This window comes from Rhinolophus hipposideros (genome assembly GCF_964194185.1).
Source record: "Rhinolophus hipposideros genome assembly, chromosome: 2".
Lineage (NCBI taxonomy): Eukaryota > Metazoa > Chordata > Mammalia > Chiroptera > Rhinolophidae > Rhinolophus > Rhinolophus hipposideros.
Genome location: NC_138048.1, coordinates 100379361 through 100402567, shown reverse-complemented (window position 1 = coordinate 100402567; position 23207 = coordinate 100379361). Strand labels below are relative to the sequence as shown.

General features: G+C 37.9%; 1 protein-coding gene across 7 annotated transcripts in view; it reads left to right on the top strand.

The window, feature by feature from the left end:
* SYNJ1 (synaptojanin 1) overlaps positions 1-18991 on the top strand; it is a 78773-nt gene extending 59782 nt beyond the window's left edge. For 5 of the 7 annotated variants that reach the window (XM_081071224.1, XM_081071225.1, XM_081071222.1 and 2 more), the window contains 9 exons: positions 2559-2762; positions 3652-3795; positions 4352-4390; positions 6105-6152; positions 7416-7454; positions 7591-7661; positions 10827-10935; positions 11059-11276; positions 17991-18991. In XM_081071224.1, the coding sequence (XP_080927350.1) occupies positions 2559-2762; positions 3652-3795; positions 4352-4390; positions 6105-6152; positions 7416-7454; positions 7591-7661; positions 10827-10935; positions 11059-11276; positions 17991-18800 (1682 nt within the window). In that variant the 3' untranslated portion in view covers positions 18801-18991. The remainder of the gene's footprint in view (positions 1-2558; positions 2763-3651; positions 3796-4351; positions 4391-6104; positions 6153-7415; positions 7455-7590; positions 7662-10826; positions 10936-11058; positions 11277-17990) is intronic. The other 2 variants (XM_081071226.1, XM_081071223.1) reach the window with 1 other exon arrangement.
* The last annotated feature ends 4216 nt before the right edge of the window (positions 18992-23207 follow it).

Below are 23207 nucleotides of genomic sequence, written 5' to 3'. Positions count from 1 at the left end.
ACAGAGAAAAACAGACTTAAAGGTAGGCTGAAGAAGGCTGCCCATAAAAGGAAAGTGAGAAGAAACAACTAGAAATGTCCAAGAGCCAAGAGGATAGAGTGGCTTAAAAATCAAGGAAAGAAAATAAGTCAGACGGAGAAAGGCAAATAGCATATGATCTCACTTATATGTGGACTTTAGAAAATAGAATAAATGAGCAAACTAAACAGAAACAGTCTCAAAGATACAGAGGAAAAACTGAGGGTTGCTAGATGGGAGGGGGGTGGGATGAGGGAGAAGGTGAGGGGATTAGAAAGCACAAATTGGTAACTACAAGATGGCCATGGGATATGAAAGACAGTTTGGGGAATATAATCAATAATGTGAAAATTTTGTAGGATGTCAGATGGGTACTTGTCTTATTAGGGAGACCTCAGGGATGATGCAGATGCCTGATCACTGCACTGTACACGTGAAGCTGAAGCTGAACAATAATGAATGTCAACTATAATTACATACATATATATATGGTCACAGGATGCGGAGCACAGCATAGGGTAGAGAATCAATGGAATTGTATTATAACAACTGCATACGATGTCAGAGGAGTAGTAGATTGGGGGAGAGGGGTTATCACTTTGTGAGGGGTGTAAATGTCTAACTATTACATTGTTTTGTACACCTGAAACTAATTTAAAAAAAAAAAAGAAGGAAATGGTGACGAGAAACAAATGGTCAGTGGTGTTCTGTGTCACTGAGAGATGAGGAGAAACGAGGACTGCAACTTGTCCTTTGGATTAAATAACAGGGAAGGAGGCTGTTGGTGACATTCATGAGCGTGATTTCAGTGGAGTGGTGAAGCCAGATGGTGGTAAATTGAGGTGTGGATGGAATGTGAAGAAGTGGAGAGAGTGTCTGTAGACAGCTCTTTAAAGAAGATTGGCTAAGGGCGAGGCAAGTGCTCCGGGGGGCTGGGGGTGCAGGAAAGGTTGTTTTAAAATGGCTTCAGAATGCCTAGTGCTGATGGAAAGGGCTGGTAGAGGGAAAAGGACTGATGGCGTTGGGGAGGGCGCAGTGAGTGACAGAGCAAGGTCACTGAAGATGTGCGGGTGGGCAGAGCCCCACTTGTTCCATCCACAGGCATGAGTGCTACCCGTGTGAGCAGACTCCAGCATGGGGCCCAGTGGTTGGAGAGGAGGCGGGCATTTCCCATCCGATGACTTCTCTTCTCCCTGTGCATTTTAAGAGCTGAGGTTATCTGCATGAATAGGGCAACCCACAGTTTCAAGAGAGTTGAGAAGTTTCAAGACGAAGCTCCTGAGAATGGGGAGAGCCACCCAGAAAATTGTGGAGTTACCAGGCAGCTTTGGGAGCCCAGATGAGGCTGAAAATGACAAATCTGTGACTGCCCTCCTTGGGCTGGTGGTTTTCTCCAGCTCTCGGCAGCCCACGTGCTGTTACGGAGACTAAACAGTGTAATTGACGCAGATGAGACAGAATAGTTGACAGAAAACAGCAGAGGGATGTCGACAACAAGAAACATGGAACCTGAAGACAGTACAGAGAAGCACAGGAATCAAAGCCTGGAGCCTGGTGAAGTCAAAAGAAGGAAGAGTAACTGAGGGAGAGTACAGGTGGTCAGAATGAAGTGTTCGGAGTTTCTTGTTTCAGAGGCCGCACAGTTCCGAGGGGGGGTCGGGCAGTGCGTGTGTGTTTGGAGTGTAGGAGTGTCAGCAGGGATAAGACCAGTTAAGTTGTTGATGCATTGTCCACGTGGACTTTGATGTCATCCAGAAAGGTACCACCATCCTGCTCTCTGGTTAGTCCTTGGTGAATAGGTTCAAGTGACCAGAAGGATGGAGCTTGCATGTGTGGCAGCAGGGGGGTGTAAAAGATTTTACGTAAATTCCTGATGGCATAGCCTCAGAGAAGTGGCCTTTTTGTTCAGGGTTGGAAGATTAATGTTCTGGAATTGGAGTTAGGTTGCAAGGGAGGCACTCTGGCCTCACTTTCCAGCCCTGAGATAAGGAGACATGAGGAAACCTTAGGGGAGGGCCAGTGTTCGGTTGCAGCAAAGAAGGGGTGTGTGGGTAGGGAGCACAGGGGAAGAAGTAGTGAGAAGGCTTCCAGGGAAGGGTGTGGCTTCCCAGAGCCTGTTTACCCCAGAACCAGACCTGTCTGTGGTGAGGGCAGTGGGAACGGGGCAATTCCGCAGAGCAAACAGGAAGGGCTGGAGGGAGAGCATAAACTTTTGAGCCTGCCAGCACGAGATAGCTGCCCTGTGGAATATAGAAAGCCCTGAGTCAACCCAGCTCCAAATGTTGTCACCACTGGCATCCTGTTGCTCTGAGATAATAGAATATCTTTCATTACATGTTCTGTAAGAGCATTTGTACTAATTCTGGTTTTATACATATGAAAATTTTTATGTATGCCTGCATGCTTAATCTGTGCATGTTTTCAGTGTCATAATAGTAACGTGTTTATTTTGTGTATTTAACCCCTTACAGTCTAGATTGGTGGAAGAACTCTAAGAAAGCTAAAATGGTGGTAACTTGGATAACCTTGCATTTCCCTAGGGGATGTTGATGACTATAATGCTGAAGTAGAGGAAATTCTTCCTCAGCATCTCCAGCCATCTTCAAGTTCTGGCCTTGGCACTTCCCCGAGCTCTTCACCCCGGACGAGTCCCTGCCAGTCACCTACAACTTCAGAGGGTCCTGCCCTCCCCATAAGACCAAGTCGAGCACCATCAAGAGCTCCTGGGCACCCAACTTCACAAAGTGTGTATTGTATTTAGTTTTGTATGACTTTCTCTAGCCAGTGTGTTTGATTTTAGGTGGTCAAGTCTCCGATGCCTTTGGATCTCCTTTGGTGAGCCATTTTCATTTAACTTTCATTCCTATATGCTAAAATGTGCTGTGGCTTTTGTGTGTACAGAAGAGAAAGCTTTGTAGGTGGTAAGCCCTAAATGGAAACGAAACTCATTGTCACCGTCACTAGATGAGACTTTTTCCTTGATCCTTTCCTCTGTGTTCAGGTTTGTCTCTTTCTTACAATTGATGATTTTCTACGGTATAGTAAGAACCCATAACTATGTGGGCTTAGCTGTACATCTCTACATTACCCATATTGTTGAATGGAGCAAGAAGACACAAAACAAATTTTTTTAATTGAAATTGTAGCCATTACTTCTCCAAACTTGGAAGGTTTGTCTTTGGAAGCTGTTATGTTACATGATTAAGTCTGTTCCATGCTGTCTTCAGAAAATATCTTCCATTTCACAAACTTCTCAAGTTTACCCCTACTACTCTTAGAGGACTGGCGTCATTAAATAAATTCAAGATAAGCTAAGGTAGAGAGAAAGTATAGACTACAACTAACTTAAATACTTTGTGCTGTCTTGACAGGGCCACTCAATAAATTCCCTTTAGCCCCTGCGACCTCGGTAAAAAGTCCACATAGAGCTAGCGTTATTGCTTCCATGGTACCAAAGGGTAATGTAATGGCAGAACTGCTTTTGTTAATGATACTGAAAATGTGTGCCATTATGCTACGGTACAAATTTAGAAAATTAGCAAAATAGAGAATTTATCATATGTATATAGGAAGTTCCGTACCTCTGTGCTCACACCCACTTGAAACCTGATCTTACCTAAGGTACTTTTCCAGGTTCTCCTAGTGACACTCTGCCAGCCACACAGCTACAGCAAAAAGATTCTTCCCAGATCCTGGAGCCCAAGCGGCCACCTCCTCCCCGCCCAGTCGCTCCTCCCACACGTCCAGCTCCCCCACAAAGACCACCTCCACCTTCAGGTAACAGACCACTTTATTTCCATTTCTGCTAGATTGAAAATCCTCCTCCACACTATTAAAAATGTTTTGCATGTTTTCTAACCTCTAGATTCTGGATTGTATTGTTTTTCTATTATTGTTGCTACTTCTTCAGCTTTTTTTTAAAAACATGGTAGGCACGACAGAACAGGTAAAAAGAGTGTACCCCATTAGATTTCTGTGTTCTGTTTCCATAGATGCCTTCTTACAAGTGTGCAAGAAGTGTTTTTTTTCTGCTTATTTGATGTAGTTATACTAACTTCTGTTAAATGTGTAATCGATCTGAAGGACAAACATATACTTATTTACTATAAAGTTTTACATATTTGTTTAAATGTTCTTTAAATAAGTATAATGTTGTTACTTGAATTATAAGAAGTACTTGCATTAAATAATAGCTGTTTTATAATACCAAGATACTAACATATAGTTCCTACATGATATTTGATATCATGAGTACTATAATAAATCTTTGACATTTCAATTCTTTATTTAATGTCATTTCCTTCCTGCTGCATCTTTTCTTATGAACTATAAGGGGCTAGGAGTCCTGCACCTGCTAGAAAAGAATTTGGAGGTAACCATTTATATTTGTCATAATATATGCACCTTGGTTCATTGATGTTTTGGAGTTTGATCCTTGTAACTGAAGACATTTTAGGTTTGTTTGATAAAAGTCAAAATGAGTGACATTTATGTGCCCAGTTAAAAATAGCTCCAAACTTCCATTATATTCCTGTTAAGTAAAAGACTAGATCTTGGTTTTATTAGAACTAGAAAAAGCCTCCACTTCCCAAGTAGACATAGGTGAATTACTCATCAAGGTGTGATATACTTTTCCTTAATAAATATAATCAGTTTGGTTACAAAGATTTAATCTCCCCAAAACATATTAATTTCAAAAGGGATTCAGGTACAGTGAATATAGAACATCTCCTGAGTATTTGGTTAGTGATGCTCTAGTACATTCCTTTGTCTAGTTGCTTAACAAATTAAGTGATTAGCAAAATTTCGTAGGAGTGCAAGTTAAAGTTATAATAATTATCTGAAATGCATCTTTCATTTTGCATGGCTTTATCATAACTTGTCATAAAACTCATGCCTCATTATTTTAAATATAAGAATAATTTTATTTTCTTAATAAAGAAATTTTTATCAATAAAGAATTACTTTTTGTTTAAAGTGTAGTTTATTTGATTTATGAAAAGTCAACAAAGCTCAGTTGGAGGTATATATTTGACAAGTTTATTTAACCTAATTCTCAAGAAAGGATGAGACAGGTTATCACAGTTCCACAGAAGAGCTTTTATAAATCCAGTTTTAATATTATTAAGGCTCATTATACATGTGTAGTTGGTCTCTTTCTACTCTAGTTGCCTAGTGACATTGCTGACCAATTCACATTATTGTAGATTGACTTTGCTTGTGTTTGGATATTGATGACTTTGTATAATAAGGATAGATAAATTATTTTAGCATTATAGCTTCTGCAAAATGCTGCTAGATGATAATTTTTCCATTAACTTACAGAGAAAACATTAATTTCTCCTGTTTTAAACACTTTTATTTATATTTTTTGATAAAGTCTATTTATCTTCTCCTTTAATTAGGAAAACAACCTGTAGAAAATAAATTTTTAAATGAAATTGTGAAAAGTTACAAGTATATCATATTACCGACTCAGTGGCTTACTTAGAAATCTGATTTAATTTTTTAAAATTACCTCTCTTCATAATTCTTTTATAGGCAGTGTTTGTAGCATGTATATATATTTTTTGCCCTACAAATCAACTCCTTTAAGGCAGTAAGCTTAAGAGAAAGTCATTATAGTACTTTCAGAATTTTTTAAAAATAGTGCAGCAGCTAACTTCGAAGAGACTAATACAGTCTCATACAAATTTAAAATAAAATTCAGACTTTGATTGTTTTTCGTTTTTGACTGTCAAGTATTGGAGCGCTTATTTGTGATTTAACTCTAAATATAAGGAATGAGATAATCATAACAGCTTTTGTTACATATATTTTTAAATTTCCTACTGCTAGTAATGTCAGATGTAGAAAGAAAACTGTTGTTCCCTTTCTGTTTTTCTTTTTGAGCAAAGGGAGGACTGAGGTTTGGGCTAGGCATCTCAAGTCATTTGGTTTGTATTGATATATTTGAAAAAATTTAAAGTAGAAAAAGAACCTTTTTGCAAAAGTAAATCTAACACAGAAATTGTCTTGTGTGCCTGCATTTCATTCTTTGCTGTGGGCCCTGAACAAAATACAGCTTCTGTTCTTTTTCTAAAAAGGTATTGGAGCCCCTCCCAGTCCTGGGGTAGCTAGGCGAGAGATGGAAGGTAACAAGACTTTTGCATCAAAGATATGGATCTCTCATTTTATTTCTAAATGTCAGCCTCTCCAGTGTGTAAAAGCATACTAAATCTTTTCTTACTCCAACTGTAAACTTTCCTTCCCCCTCCTATGTATACCTTGTAACCTTATATTTTTTCTCTTTTCATTCTATGTTGTGTATAGTTTCTAACAGATATCCATTTAATTTCCTTGCAATTCTTAGATGCTGTTTTACAATGTGTTTTGTTTCACATATACTTAGGATGTGAAATTACTGTACAATGTTATTTTAAGAAGAATGCCTTCAAAATCCTTTTCAGAATAAGTCAAATGTTTAGAAATGTACTATACTAACTCTGAAGTTTTGAAAATTAATAATTATAATTAAACCCTGTTAATTCAGGTCCAAGAATCACTTGTGAATGATTTCAGATTACTTAAATGTTTTTATGTGTAGTGATGCCGAACTAAATTTGCTTAAAAGACCATTAAGACTAGAAGTCATTCATTAAGCTGATAGTCATTAAAGGACTGATACATTTCACATAACAATTACACTTGAACTTTCTTCCCAAAAGAGTAAATCTTAGATGCTACATTTAATAGTTGCCCCTGCTCCATTTGGCCCCAAAAGCAATTTATTCATTTCATCCTTCCCCTGCCTTTCTAATGAGTGTGAACCACAGTTTAACACTTTCTTTCACAAGGCAGATATTTAGCAATAAGATGCATCTGTCTTCTACCTTAATCATAGGATTTTGTTATAGAAATCCAAAAGATCTCATCAGATTACTTTATCCATAATGACATCTACAGCATGAAGCCCTAAAATAGAATTAGGAGCCTCTTGTGTAACTTGGAAAATGCAGCTCTGTTTATATGCTCAGGACAAATTTGTCGGCCAAGCTCTGAGAGGCAGTCATGCCACATCTTGTGACCAGTCCCACAAGCTGGTCATATGTTTTCAAAGTTCCGGGAGAGAGCTCTGTTGGGAAAGTCATCTTAAAAGTGACCCTATGAACAAGGCATCAGACCAATGGCTAAGTTGTCTCCCGAGCATGTCACTATTAAGTATTCTAATTTTTTTCACTTTGGGGATATATCATTCAGGACTGATAATACCCTTCATCATTATCCAAAGCAAAGTGCTTCTGCTACCATCTCATGCCCCCATTTCTGCTGGTTATGAAACAAAATAGCCAACTGATGTTATGCAGTATTGCTCTATTGCTCACTTATGACTAACTGTTTTTCTTCCTGCTTCAAAGCACCCAAAAGCCCTGGAACAACACGGAAAGATAATATAGGTAAAAACACTTGAATTGAGCTCCTTAACCTTAAAACTGGACCATGAATAGATACTTGGGATATAAGTGCATGGTTTCTTGTTTCCTGTTTTGAAACCAAAACTCTTATATATATGATGTGATGTCTTCATTCCAGGCCGCAATCAGCCTTCACCCCAAGCAGGACTCATAGCCCCAGGACCTACTGGATACAGTGCACCCAGACCGGTAGGCAGCACCCAGCCCGGGGGACAGGGGGTCTAAGCTCTAAGTCCTAGTGTGCTACTAGTCAGATGTGTTACTTTGGAGAAATCATGTGACCCATCAAGGCCTCAGTCTCCTCAACTCTTAACATTGCACTTGAAATCTCCAAGGTACCTTTCAACTCTAACATTATGTTAACTAACAGACGAAGTGTGATCAAACAATACAGTGACTGTTTAAATTTTAAAAATTTATTACAGTAAAAGACACATTGCCGTTAATCCCCCTCAAAATATCCCGTTGTTCTTGGGACCTGTTCTGAAGCAGTTCTGGAAGTCCTCTTTCATGAGTGTCTTTAGTTTTGCTGTCATGGCTGCCTTGATGTCCTGAATCAATTCAAAACATTTACCTTTCATGGTCATTTTGATTTGGGGTATGAGCCAAAAGGCACAGGGTGCCAGACCTGGTGAATAAAGAGGATGAGGACACAGCGTAATGTTTTTGACAGAAATTTCCAGAAGCAATGTGTGACAAGGAGCCTTTTCGTTATAATCACAAAATACGGTGAATGCTGCTGCCGAGTGCCATCCAACGGAAAGGCAGGGACCTTCAAAACAGGAAGCAGCACGTCAAACCTTACTAACAGTGTGTGAGAAGTTTCAACTTGTTTGGTGCAGTCAGTCGGGTGTGAGCTACAGCTGAGAGAAGTTTTAAAGTGTGCCATACATCATCCTTCATCATGACAGTGCTCTGTGTCACACATTGCTTCTGGTATATGGCAATTTCTGTCAAAAACATTACGGTGTGTCCTAATCTACCTTATTCACTGGATCTGGCACCGTGTGACTTCTGACTCTTCCCCAAAGTAAAAATGATTCAGGGCATTGAGGCAGCCACCACAGCTCAACTAACGACAGTCACGAAAAAGGACTTCCAGAACTGCTTCAGAAAGTGGCAAAAACAATGGGATAAGTGTGTTTGAAGCAAGGGGAAGTATTCTGAGGGGGATTAATGGCAATGAGTGTTTTACTGGAAAAAAAAATTATTTTATTTTATTGGGGAAGGGGAACAGGACTTGATTGGGGAACAGTGTCTACTTCCAGGACTTTTTTCCAAGTCAAGTTGTTGTCCTTTCAATCTTAGTTGCGGAGGGTACCATTCAGTTTCAGGTTGTTGTCTTTTCAGTCTTAGTTGTAGGGGGCGCAGCTCAGTTCCAGGTCCAGTTGCCATTGCTAGTTGCAGGGGTCGCAGCCCACCATCCCTTGCGGGAGTCGCACCGGCAACCTTGTGGTTGAGAGGACACACACCAACCAGCTGAGCCATCCAGGAGCTTAGCGGCAGCTCAGCTCAAGGTGCCATGTTCAATCTTAGTTGCAGGCAGCAGAGCCCACCATCCCTTGTGGGACTCGAGTTGAACTGGCAACCTTGTGGTTGAGAGCCCACTGGCCCATGTGGGAATCAAACCGGCAGCCTTCGGAGTTAGGAGCATGGAGCTCTAACCACCTGAGCCATCAGGCCAGCCCGGCAAATTTTTTATTTAAACATTCACCATATCGTTTGATTACACCTCATAAATATCTGATTTCATTTTTATCTTATTTTTGCTTTTTGATAGTAATAGCAACTTGAGATATGACTTCAAGAAATGAGTGTTATTTGACATCTCAAACTAGTCAGATAATAAATACATGGTTTAGCAGTTTTTTTAATCATGTTTTCTGAGTATGTAACGAGGACATAAAGCCATCCTTCCATAAGAAGAATTTTAAAATTAGATTTCAGGAAAAACAATTTATGATGGAGTTGGAATACTAAAACTGATTCTAATGGTATTAAAAGTAGGAGAGCAGGTGGTGTGGTGCTGGGCTTTTCCCTTTGTTGTGAATCTGGTTTTCTGTATGTTTATCATATATTGTTTTATATATATAATTATTCTATTACCCAAAGGAAAGTTTTCTCTGGGATATAAATCATTTAAAAAGAAAGAAAGGAAATGGAAAACAGTTACTATCAGTAACTTGGGCTTGTCTCGTGCAGCCTGGTACTGCTGGGAGGCCTCTAGCTGAAGAGTGGGAACTGGTTATAAGAAATTAAGAAACTACTTCTAGTTTCTAATAAGGCATTTCCATAAAATTTCTAAGATAGAAATATTTTGTCTTTTCTGTTGTAGCTCTCTATTTAATTTCCAAGTTAAAGGTCCTTTTCTATATGTAATGTTACACTAATGTTTGTGGAATATTCCTGAAGATACCTATTACCCACTCTCCTTTTTTCAAAAAAAGGGAAAATTGCTGTTCACTGACTCCACCACCACACTCCCCACAGTGCTTTTTGAAATTCTACTTAATACTGTAAGAATAAGGAAAGAAAGTCAGGATTTCATGAGATTACATTCGTAACTTTTGCTTCAAGTAAGAAGTTTTGGGGGATTAGAGCCTTCAGCAAACGTATGAAAATAGAAAATACATTTTTCACCAGTGTGTCTTCCAGTATATTTAACTTAGCAGATTGAGTAGTAATCAGAGAGTGTTTACTTCTGTGTTTAGAAAAAGAGTCAGGGTGTAGTTTTTATAAGACTCTCAGTTGCTCAGCGTGTTGCTCTGCATCTCCTCGTGAACTTTGGTTCTGTCCTCATCTCCCATTAAGGCAGCTTTGCCTGCGGTCAAGAGCAACGTCAGCTCAGCAGACCTGAGTTTGGATCCTGGCTTTATTTTCCACCTTTGTGGTCTTGGGAAAGTGATACACATTTCTTCATCTTAATTTAAAATAGAGATGATAAAATAACACTTACCTTTGATATGGTAAGTGGGACTCGAGGAGTTGAACCAGGAACCTTGTGGTTGAGAGCCCACTGGCCCATGTGGGAATCGAACCGGCAGCCTTTGGAGTTAGGAGCACGGAGCTCTAACCGTCTGAGCCACCGGGCCAGCCCGATATTTTGAAGATGAAATGGAAATACTTCTACAGTGCTTAATTAACATAGTGCCTGGCACATAGTAAACAGTGAAAAATGAAAAGGAAGATTTTGAAACTTATGACTATATTGCTATGAGTAGAAAGCAGTTAAAATAACAGATGGGAATAATACCAGAGAGGAGATTTAATGAGATGCAGAAGCAGTGGTTTTCACAAAATCTTATCTGTTGGAGATAAGTTAAATGTCTCAAATGTTATTTGTCCCATTTGCAGACCATTCCGCCCCGCGCTGGCGTGATCAGCGCCCCGCAGAGCCATGCTCGGGTATCTACTGGAAGACTGACTCCTGAAAGCCAAAGCAAACCATCAGAAGTACTGAAAGGTAGACACTGTATTAGAAACACCAGTTGAAAAAACCCAGAACCTTCTGACATTTTACTAAAGGAAGGAAGTCTAAAACATGGTTTTCTAGAAAACACCTAACATCCAAAAATGATTTTTTCAGGTTCACCTCTTCTTCCTGAACCCCTGAAGCCTCAGGCTGCCCTGCCTGTGCAGCCTACTCTGCCTCCACCTGTTCAAAAGATGCAGGAGCCTCTTGTCCCTACGGCAGCGCCAATGCCTCCAGCTGCCCCTCAGCCAAACTTGGACACCCCCCCACAAGCGCCACCGCGGAGCAGGTCGTCCCACAGCTTGCCTTCAGAAGCTTCACCACAACCGCAGGTAAGTCCAGCTAGTACACAAAGTGACAGCTTTGATGCCTTTGGCAGAGTCTTCGAACGTATTTGTTTTAATTAATGGCTTTTCTAAGAAATAAATACCCGATTCCATTTTCTTTTTGCGTTTTGATAGTAATAGCATCTTGAGATATGACTTCAACAAATGAGTGTTATTTGACATCTCAAATTAGTGAGATAACAAATTCATGGTTTGGCTGTTTGAGGGTTTGTTTTTGTTTGTTTTTAATCTGCTGCTCAGATCAATGATTCTCAGAGGGTGAGCCTGAATGAGGGCTCTTTAGGAAACTTTCAAGTGGCTCCCAGGCTGTTTTATTTTGTTAACCTTTTAAAGTATTTGTGATCTTTTTTATGTATAATTTACTTTGGATAGTAAATGAATGAGGATGAACAGCAATAGTTTATTTTTCTTTTGCTCACAGCTAATAAATTAGTTTGGGCTCTCACTTCCTGGAGAGAGAGGCAGTCAGATCAATCCCTGAGCACTGGCCATATGGTTAATTTCCCATGAACAGAGAATAATCCTTCTATCCTTCCTTGATGCACAGTTCTCTCCTCTGGTGGAGCTGGCACTGGGGTTCCTCAGGTATCTCGAACAGTTTCAGTCATTATTGAATCAGTTTAGGTGGCTTGGGTGTGTAGCAGTAGGGTTAGTCACCAAAGTAAAAACCATCAAAATGTCACCCCATTAGTATCACACAGACAACAATGCCATTGCCTGAGTGGGTGGAAATCATCAACACAGGGGCTTGCGTTCTGAGTCCAGCTCGGCAGACCTGAGTGTGAGTCCGGGCTTTATTTTCCACCTTTGCGGTCTTGAGAAAATGGTATACATTTCTTCATAATTTAAAATAGTGACAACAAAATAATACTTACCTCTGAGGGATATTTTGAAGATGAGGAACTTTGTTATGCCAGAGTGATCTCACGTTGGAAAGACATCTGCTATGTATATACAAAGGTATTTTAGTACAGGAATAATCATGCTAGTTGTTTTACTTTTATTTGGGTGCTGTTTTACTTAGTTTTTGTTATATACACTTTAGTAAAATTACTAAAATAAAATATTTAGTAAGTACATTTTTTGTTGTTACGTTTTATTTTTGTCCTCAAGTATTAACTTGAAAATGCCATCAAGGCCAAAGAAACGTGTAAAGTTTTAAAAGTCTGTCTTTAAACTTTGGAAAGATCTAAAATACAGAAATGTCACACACTGGCAATGTCCCTTAAGCACATTTATAAATACTAGTTTGCATTTATTTTTACAGTTATCTGAGTATGTCCAGCTAGTTGGCAGAAGATAGCAGTTCCCTATACTTCTGCTTAGTGAAAAACAGATATTAAAGTAAATATGACTTACAACAATAATATTGTTAGCAGTTAGCACTTACTCCTTAGACTATTGGTCACGTTTTTAAAAGCTGATGAAAGATGTATAATTGAGAAAAATGTTCTCTTTATTAATACCAAACAATATTCTACTTTTTTTAGTTTAGGAAATTGAAGATATATAATAACTGTAGAAATCCTTCAAACACTCTATGTCCACTATTCTTTCCTTTCTGCCAATCTACTTTTAATGGGTCATGAATTTTTTTCTCATTTTCTTGTAAAGTGTACTATTGTATTTTTTAAAATGTAATTGAAGGGCAGAAAACTTTCAAATTAGCCATGAAAGTGAGCATCTATTTCGTAGTAAAAGTGAAATTTCATTCCTAAAAATGGCTTAAGTATTCTTAGACCAATATGAAAGTAGATACTGTCCTCGAATAACGTCATTTTGTTCGACATCATTTCATTATAACATTGATGAGATTCCGTAGGAACTTAACTCTTATTTATATCAATTAGCCTGTGGTAAAATTGGTTTCATTATACATGGTTTCACTTAAAGTTGAAGAACCTATCCACAACGTTAAGTGAGGACTTACTGTACTCTGAAAAACTTCAGAAAGAGCAAAAACTTCATAGAAAGTCATCTTATGACACAAAAATACTATCGGATGAATATTCAGTGACTGCCACGTATCATTTTCTTAGGTCATTTTTATTGTTTTGAGTTCTTATTTTTAGTGGAATGGGTGTCGTGATTGGTGGCGGGTAGCACGTGCTTTGTGTGTGACCTGGTAGATTGTGTTCTCGAATTGTGTATTCAGTTCATCGAACTATCAGATGTTTATTTTAAAGTCTTAGTGTTCTATTTTTGCCTCAGTCATTGATATCAAATTCCTCTGAACGTTATATACACATACATTTTTCTTTTTGGGGGTGAGGGTCTTGTTCATGTGGAAACTGTCTTTGTGAAGGACCACAAGCCATTAGAGTGCTGGGGAGCCAGAAGGAAGCGGAAGTGTTTTACCTTTTTGTCCCTTTCGAATTTTGAACCATCAGAATAATGCCTATTCAAAAACTAATAAACATTTAAAATTTTAAAATCTTCTGCTCTGGCTATAAGTTGAAAAGGATGAGATTTTAAAATATGACATATTTGATATTTTGGTAATAACATAAAATAGTCATAGAATTGAACTTCTGGTAATTTGTACATGTCGTTTTAATTCTGCCCAAAATCTACAAGGTATTTAAAATGTAAAAACATACATGACCCAGCTTTACTTTTTATTCCTATTTAAATGTTTTTCAACTCTCTTAATTCTACATAGAAAAGATTCTTTCAATTCAAATGATTATATGACATGTTATATATCCTTTACAAAATGTAAAAATGTCTCACTTATCTGTCTGACTTCCAACAGCTTAGTCATCTGATTATCAGCTAAGAACCGGAAGTCAGGAAATCCAACAGGAAGTAAAGTAACAGCGTCACTGGCATACTATTGACATGATAGCTGACAGTGAGGGCAGAATCCAAGTAGAAAATCTCAGCATTCTGGATATATTTAATACCACTTCTGTACATCTTAGTATAAACCTTTGCTTACTCTCCTATCTAGTGCCAAAGCTGAGACCCAAAACCCTGAGCTTATCGAGAAAGTATTAACTTAAATTCAAGAGTCTCATGTTTAGACAGGAAACTCTAATACTATATTTTAGAATGGTGTTTCTCTAAATTGTCAAAGTGAGTTTTGGTATTTTAAAATAAGGGAAGCTTTAGATATTGGAGAAGATTTGCTCAAAATGGTTCCTTAAAAATACTGCTGTATTATAGCAAGATTATGATTTCATCATAAAGGAGGGCACAGCTCACAGTGGCCCATGCAGGGATCGAACTGGCAACCTTGGTGTTATTAGCACCACGCTCTAACCAATTGAGCTAACTGGCCACTCCTATGATTTCATTTTTAAACAACAAAAATAGGATCCAGTTTCTTACCATGTTGCATCTTCCAACTAATAAATTCTGAGGTGAACATGATAGTGTCCTTCAGAAAATTTGAGTAATGTAGAACAAGCCTGGATCCTGACCATTTTTGTTTGAGTAAATATTTTCATTTTTTTGCCAAGTTATGCCATTTTGTTTATTTTCTCTAATGACAATAAACCCACAGGCTATCTTACGGCTGTATCCTGCTCTTTTTGGCTGTCATAACAAAATATAAACTGAGTGGCTTTAACAGTAGAAATTTGTTTTCTCACAGTTCGGGAGCTGGAAGTCCAAGATCAGTATGATAGTGTAAGGTTGGGTTCTGGTGACAGCTCTTTTCCTGGCTTGCAGACGGCAGCTTTCTTGCTGTGTGCTCACATGGCCTTTCCTCGCTGCTTCATGGGGAGAAAGAGAGAGCAGGCTCTCTGGTGTGTCTTCTCCTTATAGCCACTCATTCCATCTTGAGGGCCCCCACCCTCATGACCTCATGTAACCCCGGTTACCTCCAGAACGCCCATCTTCAAATACCATCACCTTGGGGGTTAGGGCTTCAACATATGAATTGGTATGGTGGTGGTGGTGGTGTCAGGGGTACAAACATTTCGTCCGTACAGTCTGCTTACAATATTTCAGAGCTCTAGGAACCCATTTCGATTATAACTTTTGGAATAACAAAACTTTGAACTGGTTAGCAATCAGCCTTGGACAAAATTAAAGTTTGAGTCCTAATTCAGCTCTACAGTTTTCATTCAAAATTACAAAAGAAGTTGGAATTGTCACTTGAACATATGCTATGCCCTGCAAATATCACTGCTCTCAGATTCTGTATATAATCGAGAACTAAGAGTATTTTGAAGACTGAATTGTTAGGGTTGCTGGTTGGTCTCAGATTGTCCTCCTAACTCTTTCCTTTGATGTCTGTGTTCCCTTTCTCAAAGCAGGAGCAACCATCAGGGTAACAGGTACTGGATTATTTCTCAGTCTTCTATGTGCTTCTCATCTGTCTTAGCTCATTAGATGTATGAGTCTTGTGCTTCATACATCTAAAGTTTCACCCATTTTTAAAACCACCTGTCCACATTAATAAATTCTGTTATCATCCTGTAAAACCTGCTTTTTCTTTTTCTTAGTGTTTTGAATTTTTAGGAACCGTTTTGTTCTTGCTAATGCTTTACCATATTTTTATTTTTATGAAAATTAACAAAACTAAAAAGTATAACTTCAGTAAGGTAAGCTTTACGTATATGAAAGTCTATTTGGCAAAACCAAATTGATTCTTGGCATACTTAAAACATAAATACAAAATTCAATTTACTTTATTAGGTTTATTTTGGGAATTTTTTTTTCAAATTTTAGTTGCAAGGTTTTTTCTGATAAGGAAGGACTAATGATTTAGAAAGATGAAATTTCGTATTGTAACAGGATTATTTAAAGGTCTTTCCAACACCTTTCTCTTTAAAAATACCACTGTTTTGAATGTCAAGTTATCACAAATGCTTCTTAGGTTATAAATTAATTCTAATGTAATAAATGGTGGTGTGGTTGTCATTTTAATTTCAAGTCTGATTGAGCAAAATGATCCTGCTTCTACCAAATTACCTTTAACTTATTTTGGAAAAAAAAGTTTTAATGAAAGAAAATAAGTATACTTAAATATATAGCATTTATCTGGCAAGGGCCTACTGTTCTGAGCTGTGCAAAGCATAAAATTCTCCTTTTCTATAACGTCTGTGTTGTGGACTATTCTGTCTGCCATGGGAGAATTGGGTTCCAGACCCCATCAGGTACTTATGTTTTGTTATATTAATCATAAATAATCCAGACATTATTGGTAACATAGACTTAACTTTAATTTCATGATATCCATAATAAATTTGTCTCTCAAGTAGATGTTCACTTATATAGGTCTGTTTACCTTTAATACACTTAGAATACAGTCTAGAATCTGTGACATGTTTACTCTTTAGTTTTGTACAAATTTATTGTCATATTAAGTTTGAAGAAAAGTATACTTGTTTATTCAATTATAAAGTATGTTATAGGACAGTTGAATAAAACAAACATATACTTGAAAGTTACTCACTTACGAAGTTATCTACCCCATTTCCTTTTGCAAGTAAACAGCCTTCCCTGTTCTTAAGCATCAAGTTACTGTTTGGTAAGACTCATTTACATTTATTGGGACTGCTGCTCTTTATTTCAACATATTTCATGAGCATTTAGTTATTTTGCTTTAAAAACCATCTAAATTCATTTTGGGTAGTGCTCCCTTTTGTTACATGGCAGGTCTTGAGCTGAAATTCTCCCTGTCTTGTTCTTTTTCACCTAATTTTTTTTAATTTGGCATAAATATCCAAGTTATCCACCTCGTTTTAATAACTGTAGTTTTTAAAAATTAAAATGAAATGCCTGATGAACTAACTTTCTCATAAGGCCAGGCTCACAGTTGTGTTTAAGTGGGCTGAGCTCCACTCCAACAGGCTTCTTTGTGAACTAGGCACAGAGTGTCAGTTTCTTATGACTGGAAAGTAATTTGGAATACTGCTGTGCCAGTAACACAGGTCACAGACAGGGTGTCACATACGAAGGGCTGTGCACCACTTGGGCCACAGCTTCATTTGGGTTTTGGAATTACTGTACCAGATATAAACAGAACTTTCCCCCCGGGTTTTAAATAATCACTGTGTTTGGTTATTAATAAGCCTACATGTTTGGGAACATTTCTACAAGATGAGGAAGGTCAATTAAGGAATATTGTCACATTATTCACAGTTCATTCTATGAAGGAGAACTTCTATTAGAAGGCAGAGAATGCTTTAAACATTCACTTTTCCAAGCAGAAAAGGAAAAGACATATTGTCTTCAGCTTATGAATACAAATATTCTAATAAAATTAATTTCATCCATAAAGTTGAATTTCCATGGTAACATTAAGTAAAAATATATTCTAACGAATAATGAAATCACATCATCATCATAGATGGGTGTTGGAAGTTTATTTATACAGATTTAGCATAAGTTCTGAAAATGTTTCTTAAGTTTGTGCTAATACCTGATACGACTGGGCATAAATAAAACTCATTTGCTAATTCTGTGCAATTCCATTTTACCACATCAATACTTGCATGAATGAAATGAGCTCTATTTAAAAAATGGATTTATTTAGTAGGGAGTTTTTAAAGTATAAGATTTTAGCTGTTTTACTTAATCCATTAGATAATAAACTGCACAAGCTCCTTTTTACTTCCTAAAGTTTGTATATTTGACCCCATAATGAAGAAAAGTTGAGACAGAAAGCAGCATAAGGGAGTATTAAAAGTAAATATATTTCTTGAAGTTTATTTTTTTTTGATTATTCAGTGCTCTCTTTTCTAGGTAAAAACAAATGGAGTTTCCGCTGTCAGACTGGAATCACCATTAAAGAGTGACCCATTTGAAGACCTGTCATTTAATCTGCTTGCTGTATCAAAAGCTCAGTTATCTGTTCAAGCGTCACCTGTTCTAACCCCAGACCCAAAGGGGTTGATTCAGTTCCCTTCTGCAACACAAAGTAACATTAATACTTTGAGTTCTGTAAGTTGCATGCCGACATTGCCTCCCATTCCAGCCCGGAGTAAATCCCAGGAAAACATACGATGTTCTCCAAACCCATTCACTACGAGCTTGACCAGCACAAATCCTTTCACAGACAGGACTGCCGCTCCTGGAAACCCATTTAGAGCCAAGTCTCAAGAATCAGAGGCGACTTCCTGGTTCTCCAAAGAAGAGCCTGTTGCTAACAGTCCTTTCCCTTCTCTGAAGCCTCTTGGTCGTACCAATAGCAAGCCTTCATCTTCACTTGATGGCGTTAAGGACAGTTTTGATCTGCAGGGCCAGTCTACAGTACCAATGAACAACCCAAAAGGATGGGTGACCTTTGAGGAAGAAGAGGACCGTGTGAAAGGGAAGCCCTCCTCAGCATGTCCAGACGTACTGGGTAACCAACCAGGCTCGTCTTCTGGCTCCAGTGTGACCTTTGGTGACTACTGGGATAAAGGTACAGAGCTTTCTTTCTGTGCGTTGCCCTCAAGAAGGCCACCTCCACCTCCTGTCCGTCTGCTCCCACCTGCCACTGCGCCTCCAGTCGATCCTTTCGCAGCTTTGGCGTCTAAGGCATCACCCATACTAGACTTCACAGAAAGATAATGCTCGACAGTAGGAGACACTTGTTTTTCAGTTTTGGCAGGCTAGAGCCAAAAGAATTGGGCATTAGTTATTCATTATGTGCAATAAGTCATTGTTAAGTGCACTGATGTCGTCATGAAATACCACTATTTAATGTGTACAAAGTTGGAATATGTGTATATTGGAAATAAGGAAAAGCCCTTTTCATTATTAACTGGAGTTTTGATGTGTTTCTGTTTGGATAACGAAGAGAGTAGTAGCCATAAAAAGTGCTCAAAACTACTTTAGAACATAGTCCTTATTCAGAAATTCTTTGTTGTTAGTCTCTAAAGAATCTCAAAAAGCCCAAACAACTTCTAGCTGACATTACTGCCAGCCCTCTCGTACTTGTTGACAATTGGAATTTATAAGTATTTACCAAAGAGCTGTCAAAGTGATACTGAAACCGAATTTTGGAAAGCATTGCTTTAAAAAGTGTGTGTGTACACACACATGCACGTGCGCTCACACACACACACACACACGCATATGTGTGTATATATATATATATATATATAAATATATACACATATTCGTAAAACTTATTTAAATTCTAGGATATAACTCAGACAAAATTTTTACCTAAAAGTTCTAACAGTTCTTTTTTTAATATTTCATTATCAAAGTGATGACTGTAAATAAAATTTGGACTTTTCATTAATTTTCTTTCCAAAACTAGAATAATCCTCACTACAGGACCAGAATTTTCTGCCATTCCACACCCCACCCCTTGAAACACACACACAACACACCTTCTAGTTAACTCTCCACTCCAGTGCCCCCACATGCTTTTCTCTGGGAGAAGCTTCTTGCAGCTGGAAGCAGCATATTTTGTGGTCACTGTCATGTAGACAGACACTCCAGCCCTTTCAGAAAAGCACTATGGCCTTTTATGTCGGGAAGACACATACCAACGAGTCCAGTGAGAAAAGTTAGAGCTGGATGTACTCTTCTCCGTACATGAAGGCATGTGTTGCCTCTTTCCCTCCTTCACATTTCTCTTTGCTGCTTTTGCTCTGGAACTTCGTTAGCAGGAAAAGCAGTAGTTGTCTGAGTGCTTTGAATTGGGGACCCACTCAGTGTGTGTTCTCTCTGCCCTTAAGGCCACAGAACACATCTGTGATGCTGCTTTCCGTCTTTAGAGGCTACACCTCAGATTAGCTGTGGATTTTGTCTCCTGCACTGCCAATATACAGCTGATCCTGCTCTTATTAATTTTATGAAGTACACAGGATTTTTACAGAATGTAGTATTTTGATATCATTAAGTAATCCCATCAGAAAACTCCTTGAGCAGTTGTGGTTTTGTTGTCAGCTTCAGCTCAAATCATCATTACCCATTAAGACTTAACATTAACGTTCCTTTTATATGAAGAGTTGTATATGTCCATCTAAATTCCATTGTCCACATTTAACCTTTAAAGATGTGCATTGGGGAATATCAGAAAATAGAGTTAATGGCTAAGAATATGTAAAGTGGAAAAGCACAGCAAACTGCATTGCACTTAACCACATAAAGCAAATCTATTAGGACAAAATACTTTTCTAAGTGCTCAAATGTTATCAAAATACTATATTTATAGAATTAATCCTCTCTCTACTAACAGCCAGGATTTGCTGTTAGAAATAACTCTTATGAGTTTTATATTATGCTTTGGGGGGGGGTTCTAATCATTTCAGCATTGGTATATTTTAAACAGCAGTATTACTATAAGCAGTGTGCTTCAAAATGTGAATTAACTTGTTGAAACTGTGGCTTTAACATCTGTGTGATTAGTGTATTTGGTATTTGCTCTCTATTAGCAAAATAATTCATTATAAACTTCACTAGTACAGATTGCAGTTCTGTTTCCTATTGAATATAAACTACTGTCTAAAATATACATCTCATGCAGCAGCTCAGCCTTTATCAGGAGAATTATATTTGGCAAGTTGCTGAAAGTGCACAAAGTTAGGAAAGTTAAAGGTATGCTGCAAATAACTAGCCATTATTCTGTGTATTATTAAAATATTTACCAGTTCTGTTAAAAGCAGAGCAGAAATTAGACACTGAGGATCTCTTTGTGAATTCTTTGTTCTCTATAGTAGATTGCTGTTTATATGTAAGAATTTTATTGCTTATGTGGCATACAGTATTTATAACTATATACTTTATAGACATACAGTATTAAAGTCAGTGGTACATGAACAGTCTGTACATATCCTGTGAAATGTGCTGTCATATGAAATAAATATACATGTCTTTACCATATTGACTGCTCAAAAGGGAAGAATTTTTCTCAGCCATTTTCCTTGAACCTACATAAAACAAGTTTAGTGACATTTGGGGATTAACTCTGATTGTTGAATCAGGTATTTTAATTCAAGATCTTATTTTCATCCATTTCATTTCTCCATATAATACTCCAAAAGTAAGAAGAAAGATATTCTGAGATTACTAATCATTAAGAAGCCCATGCACTTATTCTGTAAAAGAGGCCCTCATTCAAAATCGTATTGGCTTGAAAATCACACAAACATGAAGGATGATTTTCTAACCTCCAGCAAAAGAAAGAACTAGGGGCGGGAGGGGGATCAGTGGGGAAACAGGCACACAAATAGCCAGACAAGAGACTGGCTAAAAAGACCCAAATAAGAGACCAAGGCCACTTGGTGAGTATTGCCCTTTTTCAGTGATTGCTATTCAAAACAATAACCTTGATTCATAAGTAGTTTAGTTATATCTATTAACCTCTGATTAAGTTACAGATACAGAATAATAGACTTTATATTTTTTTTTAGTTTTAAGGTAACTGTAGATTTATGTACAGTTAGAAATAATACAGAGATCCCAGGCACCCTTTCCCGTACCCACAGTGGTAACATTTTGCAAAACTGTAGTTCACTACTGTAACCAGCATATTAACTGATACAAAGCATTTCCTTCCCCACAAAGATCCCTCATGCTGCCCTTTCCTCACTACCTTCTTGTCCCATCCCCCATTTTCCCTGTCATTAACTTCTGGCAACCACACTAACTTATTCTCCATTTCTATTATTTTGCCACTTCAAGAATGTTATATAAATGGTATATAACTTTTTGGAATTGGCTTTTTCTACTCAGCGTAATTCTCCAGAGATTTATGTAGATTGTGTGTGTATAATAGTTCATTCCTTTGTATTGCTAAATAATATTCCATGGTATGGATGGACCACAGTTGGTTTAGCCATTTGCCCACCCATTGAAGGACATGTGGGTTGTTCCCAGTTTGGGGCTATTATAAATACAGCTGCTGTGAACGTTCATGTACAGAGTTTTGTGTGAACCTAAGTTTTCATTTCTCTGGGATAAATGCTCAGGAGAGCAATTAGCTGGGTCATAGGGTAGTTGCATGCTTGGATTTTTAAAAAACTGACCAACTGTTTTCCAGATGACAGGACCATTTTACATTCCCGTGTAAAACGATGTGATCCAGTTTGTCTGCATCCTTGCTTGCATTTGCTGCTGTCACTATTTTTTATTTTAGCCATTTTAGTGGATATTTCATTATGGCTTTAATCTGTTTCCTTAATAGCTAATGGTGGTGAACATTTTTCATGTGTTTATTTGCCATCTAATATCTTTAGTAATATATATGTGTCTTCTGCCCATTTTCTAAAGGGATTTTTTTTCCTATTGTGTTTTGAGGTTTCTTTATTTATTCTACATACGCATCCTTTATTGGACATGTGATTTGCAAATATTTCTCAAGTCTATAGCTTATTTTTTCCTCTTCACGTGATCCATAGCCACATCCTGAGCTCTGCAGGGCCATGAACTACAGCGTGGATGATTGACACATGATAACCAAACTCACCAAACACATGTATGAATCAAAATGCCAAGTTATTAAGTTAGAAAAATAAGTCTGACCCCATCAAGATTAGTGAACGTAGAAAAATGGGAACTCACACACTGTTGGTGAGACGGTAAATTGGCACATCAATTCTAGAAAGCAATCGAAGTGTCCAGTAAAGTTCATATGCTCTTATCACAAGGAATCTGACTTGTAGAGAAGAAAGTCGAGTACATGTGGAATGGACATGCATTGTTTGTAATGGTGAAAACTAGAGATACAGTGGAATACTATCCAGCAGTGGAAGTAAATGGTCATAAGATGTCCTTCACCTTAGGAAGGCAACAGTGCCTAAGATATTCAGAGAAAATTAGCCAAAATGCACAAGACCACACAGATATCATCTTTGTCTTCAAATTCAGAACCCACGTGGGTGGTGGCCAGACAACAGGCTTTGACATGATTGATAATTGCTTAAACCACACTGAGAAAAAGCTACACCCACATTTGTAAGACATGGACTGCAGGAGAAGAAAATGACCTTAATACTGAAATGAATGCACTAAAAGGAGACA